General features: G+C 42.1%; 2 protein-coding genes across 2 annotated transcripts in view; both read left to right on the forward strand.

Moving 5' to 3' along the window:
* The first annotated feature begins 6761 nt into the window (after positions 1 to 6761).
* LOC119159620 (heparan-sulfate 6-O-sulfotransferase 1) lies at positions 6762 to 9024 on the forward strand. The gene is made up of 2 exons (XM_037412433.2): positions 6762 to 7455; positions 7958 to 9024. Exons 1-2 carry the CDS (start codon positions 6911 to 6913, stop codon positions 8649 to 8651), a joined length of 1239 nt encoding a protein of 412 aa, XP_037268330.2. The 5' UTR covers positions 6762 to 6910; the 3' UTR covers positions 8652 to 9024.
* A 4987-nt stretch (positions 9025 to 14011) lies between these two features.
* unc80 (unc80, NALCN channel complex subunit) overlaps positions 14012 to 15322 on the forward strand; it is a 90620-nt gene continuing 89309 nt past the window's right edge. The window contains exons 1-2 of the mRNA XM_075891430.1: positions 14012 to 14282; positions 14813 to 14861. Of these exons, the coding sequence (XP_075747545.1) occupies positions 14191 to 14282; positions 14813 to 14861 (141 nt within the window). The 5' untranslated portion in view covers positions 14012 to 14190. The remainder of the gene's footprint in view (positions 14283 to 14812; positions 14862 to 15322) is intronic.

Consider the following 15322-nt stretch of genomic DNA (forward strand, 5'->3'; position numbering starts at 1 on the left):
ATGTACTTTTTCAGTGTAAATATTTTTAGTAAAAGACATTTGACTAGAAATAATTTAGCAATGCTACTAGCTTTCTATATGAACAGTCAATGTAATTAATTAAAAGGAAATGGATATTTACATAAATTCATAGCATTGAGGAAGCATTTGGTGATTCATTGAGTTTGTTTGGAAGAAAGGAAGAGCATGTTAGGAGACAAATTATGAAGCTGATGAACCTGATTGCAGGTGTTTCCTCACTGTTTTAAAACCGCTTCTAAAAGAACCAAAGGTAGTTGTAACTTTACTCTTTCACATAACGGGGATCATGTTACGGGTAATGTGGAACTAAAGGTTCATAGTCACGTAGGCTACGTATGGGCTTTAAAAATCATGAATAATTGCTCATTTTATGCCTATCTTCATGCATTATGTCTGGCACATGGTATACTTCTGTGGTTTCTCGCCAAACTAAGGATCCTTGGTTATATTTGGTTGAACTATGTTGCACATTTCTGGCGGCATGCAGTTTCAACTGTGAAAGTGAATCACAGTTTTTTAGAGTCTTTAGAGATAACTATACAAGTATTTTTAACTCCACAAGTTAATGACAGCCTTTGGAGATAACTACACAATTACTGCCGAGTGTCGGAAGTATATTCTGCAAACTAGTAGGTTTGTGCAGGAATATTATGCTTTGATGACATCTTAAGTAAGCCACGTGAAGCAGATTATTTCTAATATTTGGTGGAAACAACTCCCAGGTTGTGGGCATGTAGACTGTGTCCAGAAAGACAAAGGAGAAATATTGTAATTATGAAATGGCAGTCCACAGTTTGCTCTTGCATCGTGCTACTCTGCGACAAGAAAAAAAAATGGAGAGAAAGAGCATTACAGTTGGTTACGACAGACTGATGGCATCAGTAAGTATTATTATTATTGATGTTATTTTTTATTTAGGAGGAGTTCTTTCAAATACTGGAACTATGATTTCCTACATGTGTTATCATTGAGCCATTGTTCATGGCCCCATGTTGGTCAGCCCACAACTACACAGTGATATTTCACAGGTTGCTCTTGTCCTCGAGTGCACCAAAAGCAGATGATAGGTGTTCATTGCAAAAACAGGAGCGAAGCGCTTCGAGCATTGAACATTTTGTCAGAATGACCCCAGGTGCACTGTCGTTCTTTATCAAAGGGAACACGCGATCGCGTGACCTGCTTTCTACGGCTGCCTACAGTATCTTGCAGCGCTTGTCCGGCAGCAATAACTCGTTTTGTTTGCCAATAGGTGACGCCTAAAGCCAATGTCTTTTCTTTTGCAGTCAGTTGATGATGGTCCTGTAAGCAGCTGCCGCAGAGCGCAGACCACGTGCTCACGTGTTCCCTTTCATAAAGGACAACAATGTACAAGTGATGGGTGGTGCAAGCATCACCTCTACAGAGTTTCTGGAGAGAATATCTTTGCCTAAAAAGGATTGTAGGCAAGTGATCAGACGTTCCACTGCTGTGGTACCGATGGTTTTAGTGTTGAAAAATTGGCTGCCACATATACATTAATAGCTTGGAAAATTTATGATGTTTCTTGCAGCTTCATCTCAACACTCACTATTGTTGCACTGTCCTGCGGGCTGCTACTGTTGCAGGGTGTAATATCCTTTTACTTGAGCGAGGTCTAGGTCAGCCAAATACGAAACCAATAAGTAATATAAAAGTACAGTACACTCTCAATAAATGAAAATCTGTTGAACGGAACTGCTGCTTGAATGGAACAAATGCTTCTGACAAGATTTGTTTCATTCTTGCATTGTGCACCCCTGTTCACTCTCAGTAAACAGAACTCCTGTTAATTGGAAAACATTTTACTGGTCCCTTGAGGCTCCATTTAATGAGAGCCTACTGTAATAAGCTTTGAAGTATTATTTTAGCGGCTGGCTTTTAAGTCTCAAAATGAAGATGATAGACAGGGGGTATCCGACCCACACAATAAGTTCTGTAGCTGTTCTTTTGTCATTTGCTGTTAATTTGGTTTGACGCCCTGACCATTGCGGTGAGGACTGCTATCATTATTTGTTGTCATAAACATGTGCGGGAGAGAGGAGGGGTGCAAAGTCAGCACTGTATACGTTGATATTACTAGGAGGGGGTGCTGTCATTCGTAGGGGGGTGCGAAATCAGCCCCATACATTGACATAATAGAGAAGAGGTGTGTGGGGGGGGGGGGGGGGGCACTACTACGAACCTTCCTCTGAAGGGGAGTCCTGCAAGCACTTATGGTCATGAAAACTTAATATGGCTGTTGACAGGTGACTTCAATATTTTAGAATGAAGTACTCTACAAACGTGCTGAGCAAAGGCAAGAATAGCACATGCTCTACAGACGACTCTAGAGACCGACTCACTTGGCAACATTAATAGGCACCTAAACTGCATTGGACATCATCCACATGTTTCCATGCACCCAAGGTTTCTCATAGGGCCAGGAGTCCAGATAGTGACGCATTTAAGTGTTGGTCGGTAAGCTGCAGAATAAAGGTAAATGCTGGGAAATCGTTGCATAGCCGCAACAATGTGACATGTGCAACAGTCCAGGTTTTGTTCCTTTCCAATCTTGTGAAGATACTGGCAAGTGTGTGCAACACCCAGTCATAATTCATGCAATGGTGTTTCCTGATCTCTCCGTAGCCATAGTGGAGGCTGAAAACACAGACCAGAGTCATGTCCACTAAGAAGCTCTCGCCGATAGTCGGGGTCCCCATAGTCATGTCATGGAGGCCCTCATGAGCTCGGGAGCAAGGCATTTATGTCGTATCTGGAAAGTTAATTGATATCGCCTATCGCCTAGCTTTTAGTATGCACTAATCTGGCTTGTGCATCAGCCTGTTCAGTTCCAGCTATTCAACAGTAGCTGGGAGTCCACTGCAATGTAGTAGTCCGTTCAAATAAAGTCACATGCCTCAGTTAGCACGCTCATTATGTCACATACCAGAGCACTATATGCGATTCCTTGCTTCGTATAATTGCTTATTAGCTGGGGTGCCATTCAGCCCTTTGAGGCTTTGACGCGCTGGTACATAATTGTGTACACTATCTATTTTTGATATTTGTATCAACTAGGGGCTCAGAAGGAGCGAGATATATCGAGCTTCAGATGAAATGAAGCTCCTGCATAATAAACTTGTTTTCATTAAATTTTGTTTGGTTGTGTGTTGTGGCATATGATCACTTTGTTGAAGGCACTACCACGTTGGACGAGTCATTTGATGTGCTGTATTCTGCGAGCCATGTGGAAAGTATAGTTTTCATTTGCTGAATATGGACATAATGAAAAATTGATTTGGACAATATTTCCAACCTGAGATTTTGCTCTAATTGTGCCAAAACAGAGCATTGATTGCTTCATGGCAAATACATATATTTGATTACAATCTAATTAGTATTAGTTACTATAACAGATACAAATTAACATATTATGACATTGTTTTGTGTTACAATAGACTACCAAGTACCTTCAAATAACGTATCTATTTGCCACACTTTCAGACAGTTCTCCATAGGTGCCATATTAAAGGGTAAGAATCGCCACTTAATGGTGTTCTGCTGTACTATGCAGCAAGCAGCCCATTGGACGCCCATCAGCTCAGTGGCAGTAGACTATGTGCTATCTTGAAGCTTTGCATGGTGCCCATTTCAGGTCCATGAAAACTGCTGGGAAAATCTGCATGACAGTGCTATCAGCATAAATATGCTGGACTTTATTGTGCATATATGTGGGGCGCTAATGCGGAAGCACAAACCTTGGCCAGCTCACATTTCCCTTCAACATGTGCCACTACGAGTACATTCGAGACCATTGGTTGGCAAACTCACTCAGATTCAGATTGAGCCATGAGTCTGAGTGAGCGCGCTCGAGTAATATTTTGGGGAGTTTGAGTTCAAGTGAGTCCGGTTGGAGAAAATTTTCGTGAGTGCTAATCTGAGTGAGTTAGGCTCAGGAAAATTTTCGTGAGCTAGTCTGAGTGAGTTCTACTTTTTTGCCAACCTATGGTCTTATCTACTCATATTCAGCACTACTATCAGTCTTACCTGATTCACGTTTACACTCACATCTACTCACACGCATTCCAAAGCCGTGTCATTCCTACACCATTTCAATATGTATTGATTAAAGGCGCGAATTACCTAGGGGGTTCCTTGAGCTATTCCCCTCCTCTCCTCCCCGCGAACTCTTCCAGAGAAGTTCTTGATAAATATTTCGTATGTTTTCATTTCTTTCACATGACCTTGCTGGTTTGCGAGCTCTCGTAACTCGCTTTCGAAGGTAATACATCAAAGGGCGCCAAGAAGAGCACCGATTACGTATGGGAAATCTTGCTGTTTAAGAGCATTGACACCATGGTCGAAAGAGCTGATTCTAGGCTAACAGACTCGTGAGTCGACTCATTCAGGCCGAGCTGTCATTTTGAGTCTGAGTAATGTTTTGGTGAGCTTGAGTCCGAGTGAGTCCAAGTGAGCCTGACTCAGGAAAATATTGGTGAGTCTACGTGCAAGTGAGCCCTACGGGCAAAATATATTGCATGAGTGAGTCCGAATGAGCTCCACAAGATTTGCCGACCTATGTCTGAGACTACTGAGTAGGCACAGGGACTATCCAATGGGTGTTGAAGGAACTCAAGGACCATACAGAAAGAAGGCCACCTATCTCCACATCATAAAGAGAATCTAGTGTACCTTCACGAAGAAATTTATATATGATCTTTAGATCCAAGAAAAACACTTTTACAAAATTGCTGATGTCCGTTTTTTTCTGGTTATAGACGGCAGATCTGTGATGCCGTCAGTAAAACAAGTGTCTGCAGTGGGGAATGGAAAAAAGAGCTTGTAGTGTGTGATTTTAGGTCTGTTCAACCTTACCAACTGTCTCTGAACAGATGGGCTCTTAGTTCCAAGGTTAAGTGATGCATCCAGCATGCCCGTCCTTGATTGCTTTGCGTGAAAGGCAAAGTTGACCTTGCACAGAACACCTATATACACCTTGCAGTCAGTAAGAGCAGCTTACAACAACACACTCTGTTTCACCTATTCTTGTTAATGGAGCCGCACATCTCTTCTGCATCAAACAAACATTTTATTACAGAAATTCGCAGCAAAATGCCTATGCAGCTGCTGTGGTATGCTACATCATATGAAGTTTAGAATATTTTACTAAATATACTCGACAGATTAATTTGGGCAAAAGTTGTAGAAGCCATATGGCCAATGCGCATGCAGAGTTAGAAGTGTGCCTTTGTGAAAAATTCAAGCAAGCATCGGTAACTAATATTTGGGCATAACGACAATATTCTCACGTACCATATGAAAACGATATGGTTATTTGACTTAGTATAAATCCCAATGATCAGGTTGCATGTGTGCGCAAGTAATCAGTTGCATATACTCAGAGGGTTTCGTACAATAATACTCTATGAGTATATGCAACTGTTGACTTGCGCACACATTTAAACTGATCATTGGAATTTAAACTCATTCAAATAACCATATCGTTTTCATATGGTACGTAAGAGACAGTACTGCAGGAAGCTCTATGCTGATACTGTTGAAGTTAAACTATATATGTACAAGTTCACACATCTGCTGCGAAGTGAAAAAGAAACAAGTGAGAGAGAGAGAGAGAGATTAATGAAAAAGAGGAAGAGACAAAAAGGACGCTATTTTCTGCCTCCCGTCGCGGGGGCACGGCTCAGCGCCTTTAGGGATCGGGGAAGGGGAAGTAAAGATGATAGGAAGAAGAGAGGAAGGAAAGAAAAAGTGAATGTCATGGCAAGAGAACGTCTTGTCGTTTCTTTTTATATTTCTCACTCGATTCTGCCCTCTCCCTGCCCCACGCGCGTACGTGCGGCGATCCTTTCGAATACATTTTCGACACCAAAAGACTCCACTGACAACACGCGACAAGAAGATGAGGCGAGGAGAAACAAACATATTCAATTTCACGCCCACGAACGCTCATGCGGGCACTGTCACCGTGGCGTTTTTTTCCATTCCACTAACACCTCATTCCGCTAAGCGTGCGCAGCGCCCACTGGCTAGCACGTTGTCTTTCGAACTTCTAGCTTTCCTGTGCTAGCCACCCTACCTATGCTTCCACGTTAGTATCCACTCCACGCAACTGGATGAAGGACGATAGTTAAAGCAATTATAGCGCGAGAACAGAACGACGACATAGCGCTCGTCTCGTCGTTCTGTCATGTCATACAAACTAGCCCAAACCGCCACACTAAGGGAGGAAGGAATGAAGTTTTCCCCTTCCTCTATGTTCACAGCCTTCTAGATTTCTTTTGCCCGTCGGATTATCGGCGGTCACTTGAGAAGCGGCCGTCGTTGGAATTTCAGTAGTAGCACTACTTAAATAGGGATCTATTCAACTGAGTTTTTACGTTTTTAGAGCCTATATACTCCAAAAATAACAAAGTAATTTTAAAAAGTTGCAAACGTATTTATAAATAATTATAGTTAACCCTACGTAAGTGACGTCGCCTGAGATGACGGGCGTTTTGCGCTCATTAAGCAGGCCACCGCTTCAATTCAAGACATGGCCTCTGAAGTTTGCGAAAGTTAACGTTGCTAATCTTAAAGGCTTAACGCAAAATATTTTAACACGTAGGTAGCGCCGTCATAAATGACGGGTGTTTCGCGCTCATTTGGCAGTCAAAAAATATATACATATATATAGGAGGCTATGCTGTGTTTCACCTGCTTCTTCCACTGGGCTTCTTCCACTTCCGTCCTCCACTCAGCACACTCTCCCTCATTTTTGTCAACAAACATGGCAGCTTGCGTGCTTGCATTTCCAAAGCGATGAGTCTAGTATTTCGCTTCTTCTGCCAAGCAATGTGCTTGTGTGTCATGAAAGTATAGAGAGTATTGTGGAATGCACTATTTCACGCCGACAGTCTGTCGGTCAGTGCTCGTTTGTGCAGCATTTGTGACCGCTTTCGTGTTTATTTTGATCAGCTCCGGCAACCCCTCGTCCCGACGTTCATACCACTGGGTGCGTCTGAAGCCTGCTAACGATTGGCAGAAGGCGAAAGGACATCAGCTGGCCCATGCATCGCTGCCGGCGAGCTATCATGCTTCCAACGGCACCGAAAACGGACACCAAAGTGAACTGGAGCCCGCGACCGTCGAAGACTTCGACATTAGCGGTTCGGACGTTATCGTCCTCCTGCAAATACAAAACGCCGGTGCTAATTTTTTAGAACGTCGATTGATCGAGGACCTTGTGTTGCAAAGACCTTGTGCGTGCCGCAGAGGTCGAAAAATTTGCCACTGCTACAGACCTCACAAGCGCAGTTCGTGGCTCTTCAGTAGGTACACGCTGGGATGGAAATGCGGCGTCCATCCGGACTGGACCGAACTCAATAGCTGTGTCGATCGTGTGCTCGACGAGGACGAAGGAGTCCCGACAAAACGCAGGTAAGTGCAGAGTGAAAATAAATGATATTTTTTGTGAGCGTAATGCATTTCTGCGTTTACTAGATTTCATAGCCGCGAAGAAGTGAAGTGCTGCAGTTAATTACTTTTTTTGTCTTTAAGAATAGGAGTGGTGAAAGGCTATGTTCTCAGCATTTTCGCTTCTTTATGTATTACTTGTCAGGCACGACTTGTATATCTTGTATGACTGTTCGCTTGTAAATGAGGGTGCTAACGATTGCAATTATATGCAGGTTGTAGTGTCATGTGCATGGGACACCCATAATATGTATATGTTAACATAAAAAAAATATTAATCATGAGAGCAGTTTACGGGATTATAGTTTTGGTGCTCACTAATATTACTCGAAGAAATCAAGTCAACCAGTGAGTCTCTCTCAATGAAATGAGTGAAGGTCTAGTGACATTAATTAGCTTTTTTTTTTACTAGTATGGAGTGTTGCCAATTTTCTGCTGATGTGCTTATTTTTTGTTTATTCCTCAGATACTTTTACATAACAGTGCTGAGAGACCCCGTAGCTCGGTTCCGCAGTGAATGGCGACGGTTCCACCAGAATCGAGGTTGGCATGGCTCCCGGCCTCATCCTCACTTTTGCTTGGACCAACCGGTGTCGATGCCTGCTCCCAGTGTGTGCTTCGAAGGAAGAAGACCCGAAAATATAACCTTTACCGAGTTTGTATCCTGCTCGGCAAACCCCGCACTTAACCGGCATACACACATGCTTGCGGACCATGGTCTCATTGATGGGTGTCCTCAAAATGGTTCGGTTGGAATGTTGCTCACCAAGGAAGACCGTGACTTGGTTCTTTTGACAAGTGCAAAGAAAAATCTCGAACACATGGCTTTCTTTGGCCTGGCAGAATTCCCTCGTCTTTCAGAGTCTCTTTTCGAGGCCACATTCAAGCTGAAGTTTCGCAGAAGGGCAAGGCCACGTAAATTTCTGCGTGGTCGGATGATGGGACGCGGCCGCGTGGTACCTTCACCCGGTGAAGTTGAACAGGTCACAGCTGCCAATAGTTTGGACATCGAATTGTACAACTATGCTAAGGAGCTTCTCTTCACAAGATTTCATAAACTGAGTGACAGCGATCCAGCTGTAGAAAAAGAGGGCAACAATGTAGATTCCGATGATGACGAGAACTGGGCAGAAGAGGAGGACTTTTTTGATAACATATAGCAATATTTTACTTTAATACCCGAGGTCATTGCAGCTATATAGTTGGTCTATCCCTATGTGTTAGTACGAAAGAAGAGAAATGGATGAAGGGCTCATGTCTTTGTTAGACGCAACCTTATGTGTTAATGTAAAACAAAGAGTGTTCCTAGGTGATGACCTTCATTCAATGATCAGCCACCCCATCCCCTGTGCATGTATGCCCCAACTAGCCCATCTTTCTACCGTCGGAACCTACAGTTCTTCAGCAGAAATTTGTGTCAGCAGCTCTCTTGAAACAGCCATTAATGTTTGTAAATTGTAGCTACATTTCTATTGTTGCAAGTTGTTGTTACTGTGTTAAGTGCAGCTTTTACAGAAGCGCCATGATGAGCAACTTATGCGGGTAATGTTGCAGTTTTTCCTGTGCTGCACCGGAGGCTAATACCACAGATTTTGTTTGAAGCAGCTGCTGCAGCCTGTGAATGTGTTTGCCGTGTTGCACAATCAGGGGGGAACCTTGGAGTGTATAGCCACTTACCGTAGTGCTGAAACAAAGTACACTGGGCTGTCACGACACCTATTTATGAATATCGATGTATATACTCACGCTGGCATATGGTTTATCCAGCCACTATCATCACAACATCTTTGCTTTTGACGTGTCTTGGACGTTCCTCACATTGCTGGTGTGTCGTAGGGGAAAACAATACAAGTTGTTACCATGCACAGTATGGTGCCATAGAAAGAAGTGAGTGTCGCTGTTTGCTGGTGTATAAATTCACTAAGCTGTAAGCTTATATTTACATTTTAATTTTTAGGGTGTTGCGCTGTGCCTGCACCGCTGAACTTGCGCTGCGAAATCTGAACTTTGCATGCACAGCCGTGAACCGGTTCCAATTGGTGCAGGTGAGTTGAACAGACCTCCTAGTTTGTCTTTTTATTTTAAAACAAGACAGAAAGATACCCCAGCACACCAAATCTGCCATACTAGCATCTTTCTTTTTGTTCTTACTGTTGTATCAGCACGTGGAATTCCCCCATGAAAGTCCATTGTTCAATCATAAAAACATGTGTTGGCATTGAATTTTTACAGATTTACTGATACATACAATGCTCTGTGTCAGGCCTGGATGTTCCTTTTGCAAGGGCCTTTATTTCATCGTCACGAAATGCTTTCACAAAAGCCTTTATATAAATGTCCTTCCAATACAGTGCATTCACACGGTCAGTATATATTCATATTCTGCAAGTGTGGTTGGATGGGCCAGTTAGCAAAACATTCGCCTTCTGTGTGTGAGGCCCCATGTTTGAAACCCAGCACTGCCAAAAGTGCTTATTATGTGTTGTTTTGTACATTTATTTTTTCATAACAATTAGTATTGATAACAGGAATAGGGATGGGCTCCCTTTTTCTTTAATTGGCATAAAAGTGCTTACACATTTAAATCTTTGTAGTGAAATCACAGTGCTAGAACGACATCACAAAGTTTAAAGTATATTTCATTATTTACACTACGGTGGCATAGGAAGCAGCTCAGGTTATGGGTGAGCAGAAGTGTGGGAGCAGCTGCTCTCCAGAATTTTTAACTTGCCACGCCGTCACCACAGCTGCAAGGCCTAGAACCTATCCGTCTACAAAGTTTGCCAAGTTTAGTCTTTGGGTATCTCAAGGACGCAATTTAGTTGATATTTTCGAACAAAAATAGAATAAGTTTGAGAAGATTTTATAATCTGGTGATTTTATAGTGAGCTACTGCAGTAACCAAAATTCTAAAGGCAACATGAAGTTTCACTTAGTCTAAGTTGGTTAAAAATTGGCAGTATGCTGTGGTCAAGCGAGCATTTCAAAACTCCAGGGCTCGTTGTTATCTAATTTTATTATAAGCATACTTCAAAACAGCGCCTAAGTACATGACGCGTGCTTCTTTATGGCTGTAGTGTATGATGTGCGAATTTGCCGGCAAGTCGCCCCAGTATTCTTCAGCATGCCATGGAAAGTCGGCGCAACTTCAAATCTTGAAGATTATGTCTGTGCATAACTTTAGATCATTTATGCATCATTTCAGATGAGCAGTAGTGTTATTTTATGTCACTTCAGAAATTTGAAAAGGTCTACATTGGTTAACCTTTTGTGATACATCTACTCATATTTCTAGTGTAAAATATTTCCATGAGGCTGCTATATATTTGCACTGTTTGAAATAAAGCTTTTCACATGCAGCTGATAATATAAGGGACGTTACCAGCCTGTCATTCCTTTTTGCTTCTTTTCTAACTTATAAAACCTCCTTTCAGTGTAGTGGCAACTTGTGCAGTGGTTTTTACACTCCAAATTATTGTCTTAGTGTTCTATTAAACAACTATCTCCTAAGATGATGCTGCTGTTGCTATCATATTTGTTTTAAGTGTACCTTTTCTGATAAGGAACTTGTGTGGCTACTTTAAGAAGTGTAACCCACAAGTAGAAAGGAGCTACTGTTCTCTTATTTGTATTTATAAGTGCAGCTTCTTTAATAAGTGACAAAAATCTGTCAAATACTTCAGACCTTTACTAAAGTGTCTGCTACAAAAAGATGGAATTTAGTGATCTTTTCTTCTTTTTATTGCGATAGAAATTATATGGTCAGTCTCGGTGGGTGTTTGCTGTTGCTGTCATGTCACATATAAAGTCCAAATTGATAAAAATCTCCCAGCACATCGTATGCTCTGCTCGCAGATAGTGATCAAATGCTTGCATGTTTTTTATAAGCATCAAAAAAGACCCAGGGTGAGGAGTGGTATCCTCAAGCAGCGACTGTCAGCTTTGATTTTATGGGTGCGGTCGCCATCGCTGGCGCGTGTCCTATCTCGCTATCTTGGCAGACATCAATGGGCAGCTCGGATACTCTTCTACGTGCTGTGCTCTCAACATGGAGAGGCTGTGCCGGAGTGTCCCCGGAGTGGCTGTATTCTCTTACACCAGGGTTTCGTAAAGTTGTGTGAGATTGGATCCAAAGAAGCTAGCTGCCAGCTTCACTTCATTATAATTTATTGCTATTGAATTCATTGCTTCACCCTTGCAGTAAAACTGTGACTTTTTGGTAATATTTTTCATTGAAATATACATGTTTTATGTATCATTCTACACATTGTCTTTATTCTCATTCAATTTTCATAAAATTTGTTACGTGATATGACAGCTGCCTCAAATATCTTTTTTGCGTGTAACATCATTATCATTGTTTGAAGATCGAGAAGAACTAATTGAAATATGAAATGTACTTTTGCTGCTATTACATAATTAAGAGAGAATACTGAATGTAAAAATGTGTGAATGTATGTTGCAAGACTTCTGCTCATGTGTGTGATATTCGTCATGAATCTTTTATGTGATGTAACTGCAGCATGAACATCAATGATGCCTTGCTTTTCTTATCACATTATATGGTAGATCGTACATTGAAGGTGAGCAGTGAAACGAGCTGAAGTTGACAATATGGAGGTTGTCCTTATTACTGTAGTTGCACATCTGGATCACCCGACCTTGAGTTTGAGGGCTCAAATGTGCCCATGACGAGGGAAATAACGCACTTGGCAACAATGTCTTGATAGAGCATGTGGCGAGTCACCTTTGCAACTTGCAGTAGATATGGTAAGCCTTGAGTTAATATTGGAGGGTTAATACTTTCAGAGGGTTAAATATCCTGGCACTTTGTGTATTTGGTATGAGTTATTGCACATTCCTTACACTCTTATGCATTGTTAACATTAGACATATCAATTTTATTGAGTGAAAGAACAGAAACAACACACGGCTTGAAATTTTTCATGCTCGCTAAGTGCTGCCACTTTTAATACGCTGTACAAAAGGTCCTCTGCAAATTTTGATCACCATGACCAGTTTCTTTACCGTATATGTTACCAGTGATTTTACTCTTTACACCTTGCGTTCTGTTTTTGCGTTGCAGTAGCAGTGGAAATAAGTATGGTCTCTGCATACCTTTTCTTGTTTGCTTATGCAAGTGTACCTAGTTTTCCTGTGTGTCTGTATCATGTTACAAATGTGACGTGTGTATGTAGTACATATCACAACAAGCAATAAATGCTCTCGATGTTATGTGTGTTGCACTTCGTGTCTGTATTAGTCTCAGCATGCTTTTTCATACTATTATCATTATTTGCAGTGCACAATTTTTTTATAAGCTATTGTAATGCAATTAAAACCCATGTGTGTAGTTGTAAGAAGAAAACCTTAAAATTGTCTTGTTAACATATAACCACTTAAAAAAATAAAATTATGGCACAACCTCTTACTACGAAATTTTACTTACGGGTGGACTATAATGCCATGCACGAATAAAGACCGCTTTTGCTCCTGTACAATTGCCACGTCTTACAAGACGCAAGAGAGTGAGAAAAATGCTTGGAATCTCTTCCTGCAGAGATGAAAAATTCGTGAACTCAAGCTGTCTCTGCAGCCAATGTTTTGACATTCGTACTTGTCTTAAAGGGAGCAACTGCCTATCTTAGTGCATGTAGGATAGGCACGCACTGAGGTAGGCATTTGCAGCTCTGAGGAAGAGAAGTTCGCCTGTCTAAACATTAGATATATCCGCGCCCTGCATTCACCAATTTCGCATTTCTTCAATCTTCCGCTTTCCCCTGAACTTTAGCCTTTTTTAGATAGGCACTATACGTCATCCATCACTATTTTAAGCAAGCATACAACTCTAGATGATTGTTGCCATCAATCACAGCCAATTACAACTTAGAACTGCTGTGTAGGGTCAAATGAGAGGTTCCAGGAGTTCACTTGACGAACGCCATCAGATGAATGATTCCAGAAGAGCAGCTGAAGAATGGTCTGTGGTCCTCGATTGCTTATTTAATTGGTAAGTAGGCTTCTCTGCATTGCTACGTCATATAGGAGTTGCGCGTCTAAATCGCTTATATTCCACGCTCTGCTCGCACAGCCACTAGCGTGGAAAGGGCACGCATAGATCACACACAGCTACCGTAGAGCATGTGTAAGAAGAGGGCTGACCGCACGGAATCTGTTTTAAAGGTTGATGCTCTACGGGTGTGCTACGCGGGGAAGCATCCTAGGCTCAGGTTCGCATTGAAAAAGAAAAAAAAAAGTTGTCTTTCACCAAAATGTATATTTGTGAGACGATTCAGTGCAGCACTAACCGTTGCTCGATGTACTAAATGTTAAACCGCTATGTTACTCAATGGTTAAAGTACCAACGCAGTATCATGCAAGTACCGCTTGTAAGGGTGTCGCGGCGGTGCATGAGGGGCTAAGGTCCCTAGATGAAACAAGTTTCCTTTTCATCTAGGGACCTTATAAAGGGCCGGATGGGAAGCTGCGCAGTCACGTGTTCTCCGGATGCGGGGGGATCATCGAGCAAAGATGGACGACAATACGTGAAGAGGCGCCGGCGAGCTCCTTTAATACGAATGTTTTTTCCCCCAACATTCCCGTTGTTTTATTCTTCCACATCCTGGTTACTACTTGGTAGCTCGTTAACGCACCCCGAAACAACGACGGCTTAGGTTTTTATTGCGAGATTCTGCCGGTATGCCGAAACGGAAACTAGAAGAGGATCATCATGAACCCGACGAACTGTCAGTGCCTCTGCCGATACAAACGTTTCTCTGGCGACAGACAAGGTATGTTACTTTTTGTCAAACATACCGCATTCTCATTCGTAATGCTACAGGTGGCCTGTTGAATTGTTGTTCTTCCGTGTGATGTGAAGTCGTTCCGTACGAGCGATGCTTGCGTTGTATCGCAATGAAACCAGTGAACTCCGTATCAGCTTAGCGTTTCTTGAAGATGACTGTTCGTGATTTAAGGACTGTGGTTTTTTTATTATCCGAAGCGCGCACGCCTTCATTGCTTAAACGTTCGCTGTTTGACTGAGAGGTTTATGTTAGCGCGCGCGTATAACCAGTGCGATATGTTTGTACCGCCGCTCGTACTTGCCTTTCTATTTATTCATGAAATCATGCCGCCGTATCTGCCCACGTTGTGTATGAGCTGTGCTCTCCCTTCGTTCTATCTTTTCTTGTACTTTTTCTAAGCTTAGTTTCACAGTCAAAGCTCCCGGTTTTCAATAGCCGACCGATCAGGCCGGATCGACGTACTAAATGGGGTGCACTTATATGCATTACACTTATGCATTACCCTTTCTTTGCAGCCCATTCATACGTCCGAAAATTGGCAAAGCCCATGATGCATCAGCAATGGTACGATGCTCCAATACATTTCTCATGGATCAACTTTGCTATTGAAGGTTTTCAATTAGACAACTTTATACGATATTACAGGTGCAGCCACTGGGCCCATTGATTTTCTATACCCCGACACTCACATAAAATGTCATTCACGCTAGTTATATTTTCTTCAGAGATCAGTCATGCTGTGGCCGTAAGTAATTGTGGAAACATTAATTCATTCCTTGAGAAAACACTGCCCACTGAGAAATCTTGCAGATTAAGCACACCCATAGACATGATGCAAGAAGTATGCCAGTTTTTTTCTTTAATGACATACAGGCATTCTGCCATGCCAAAGGATTTTAGACTTCTAGTTTTTGTGAAAGCCTATTTCTGCCTGTGTTATTTTGCAGCATCGTTCATGTTTCGTGCTAGCAGAAATTGTCCTTATATAGCTCCTTAAATACATGAAAACTCTTTGTGACAGTCTT

This window comes from Rhipicephalus microplus, chromosome 1, assembly GCF_043290135.1.
Source record: "Rhipicephalus microplus isolate Deutch F79 chromosome 1, USDA_Rmic, whole genome shotgun sequence".
Lineage (NCBI taxonomy): Eukaryota > Metazoa > Arthropoda > Arachnida > Ixodida > Ixodidae > Rhipicephalus > Rhipicephalus microplus.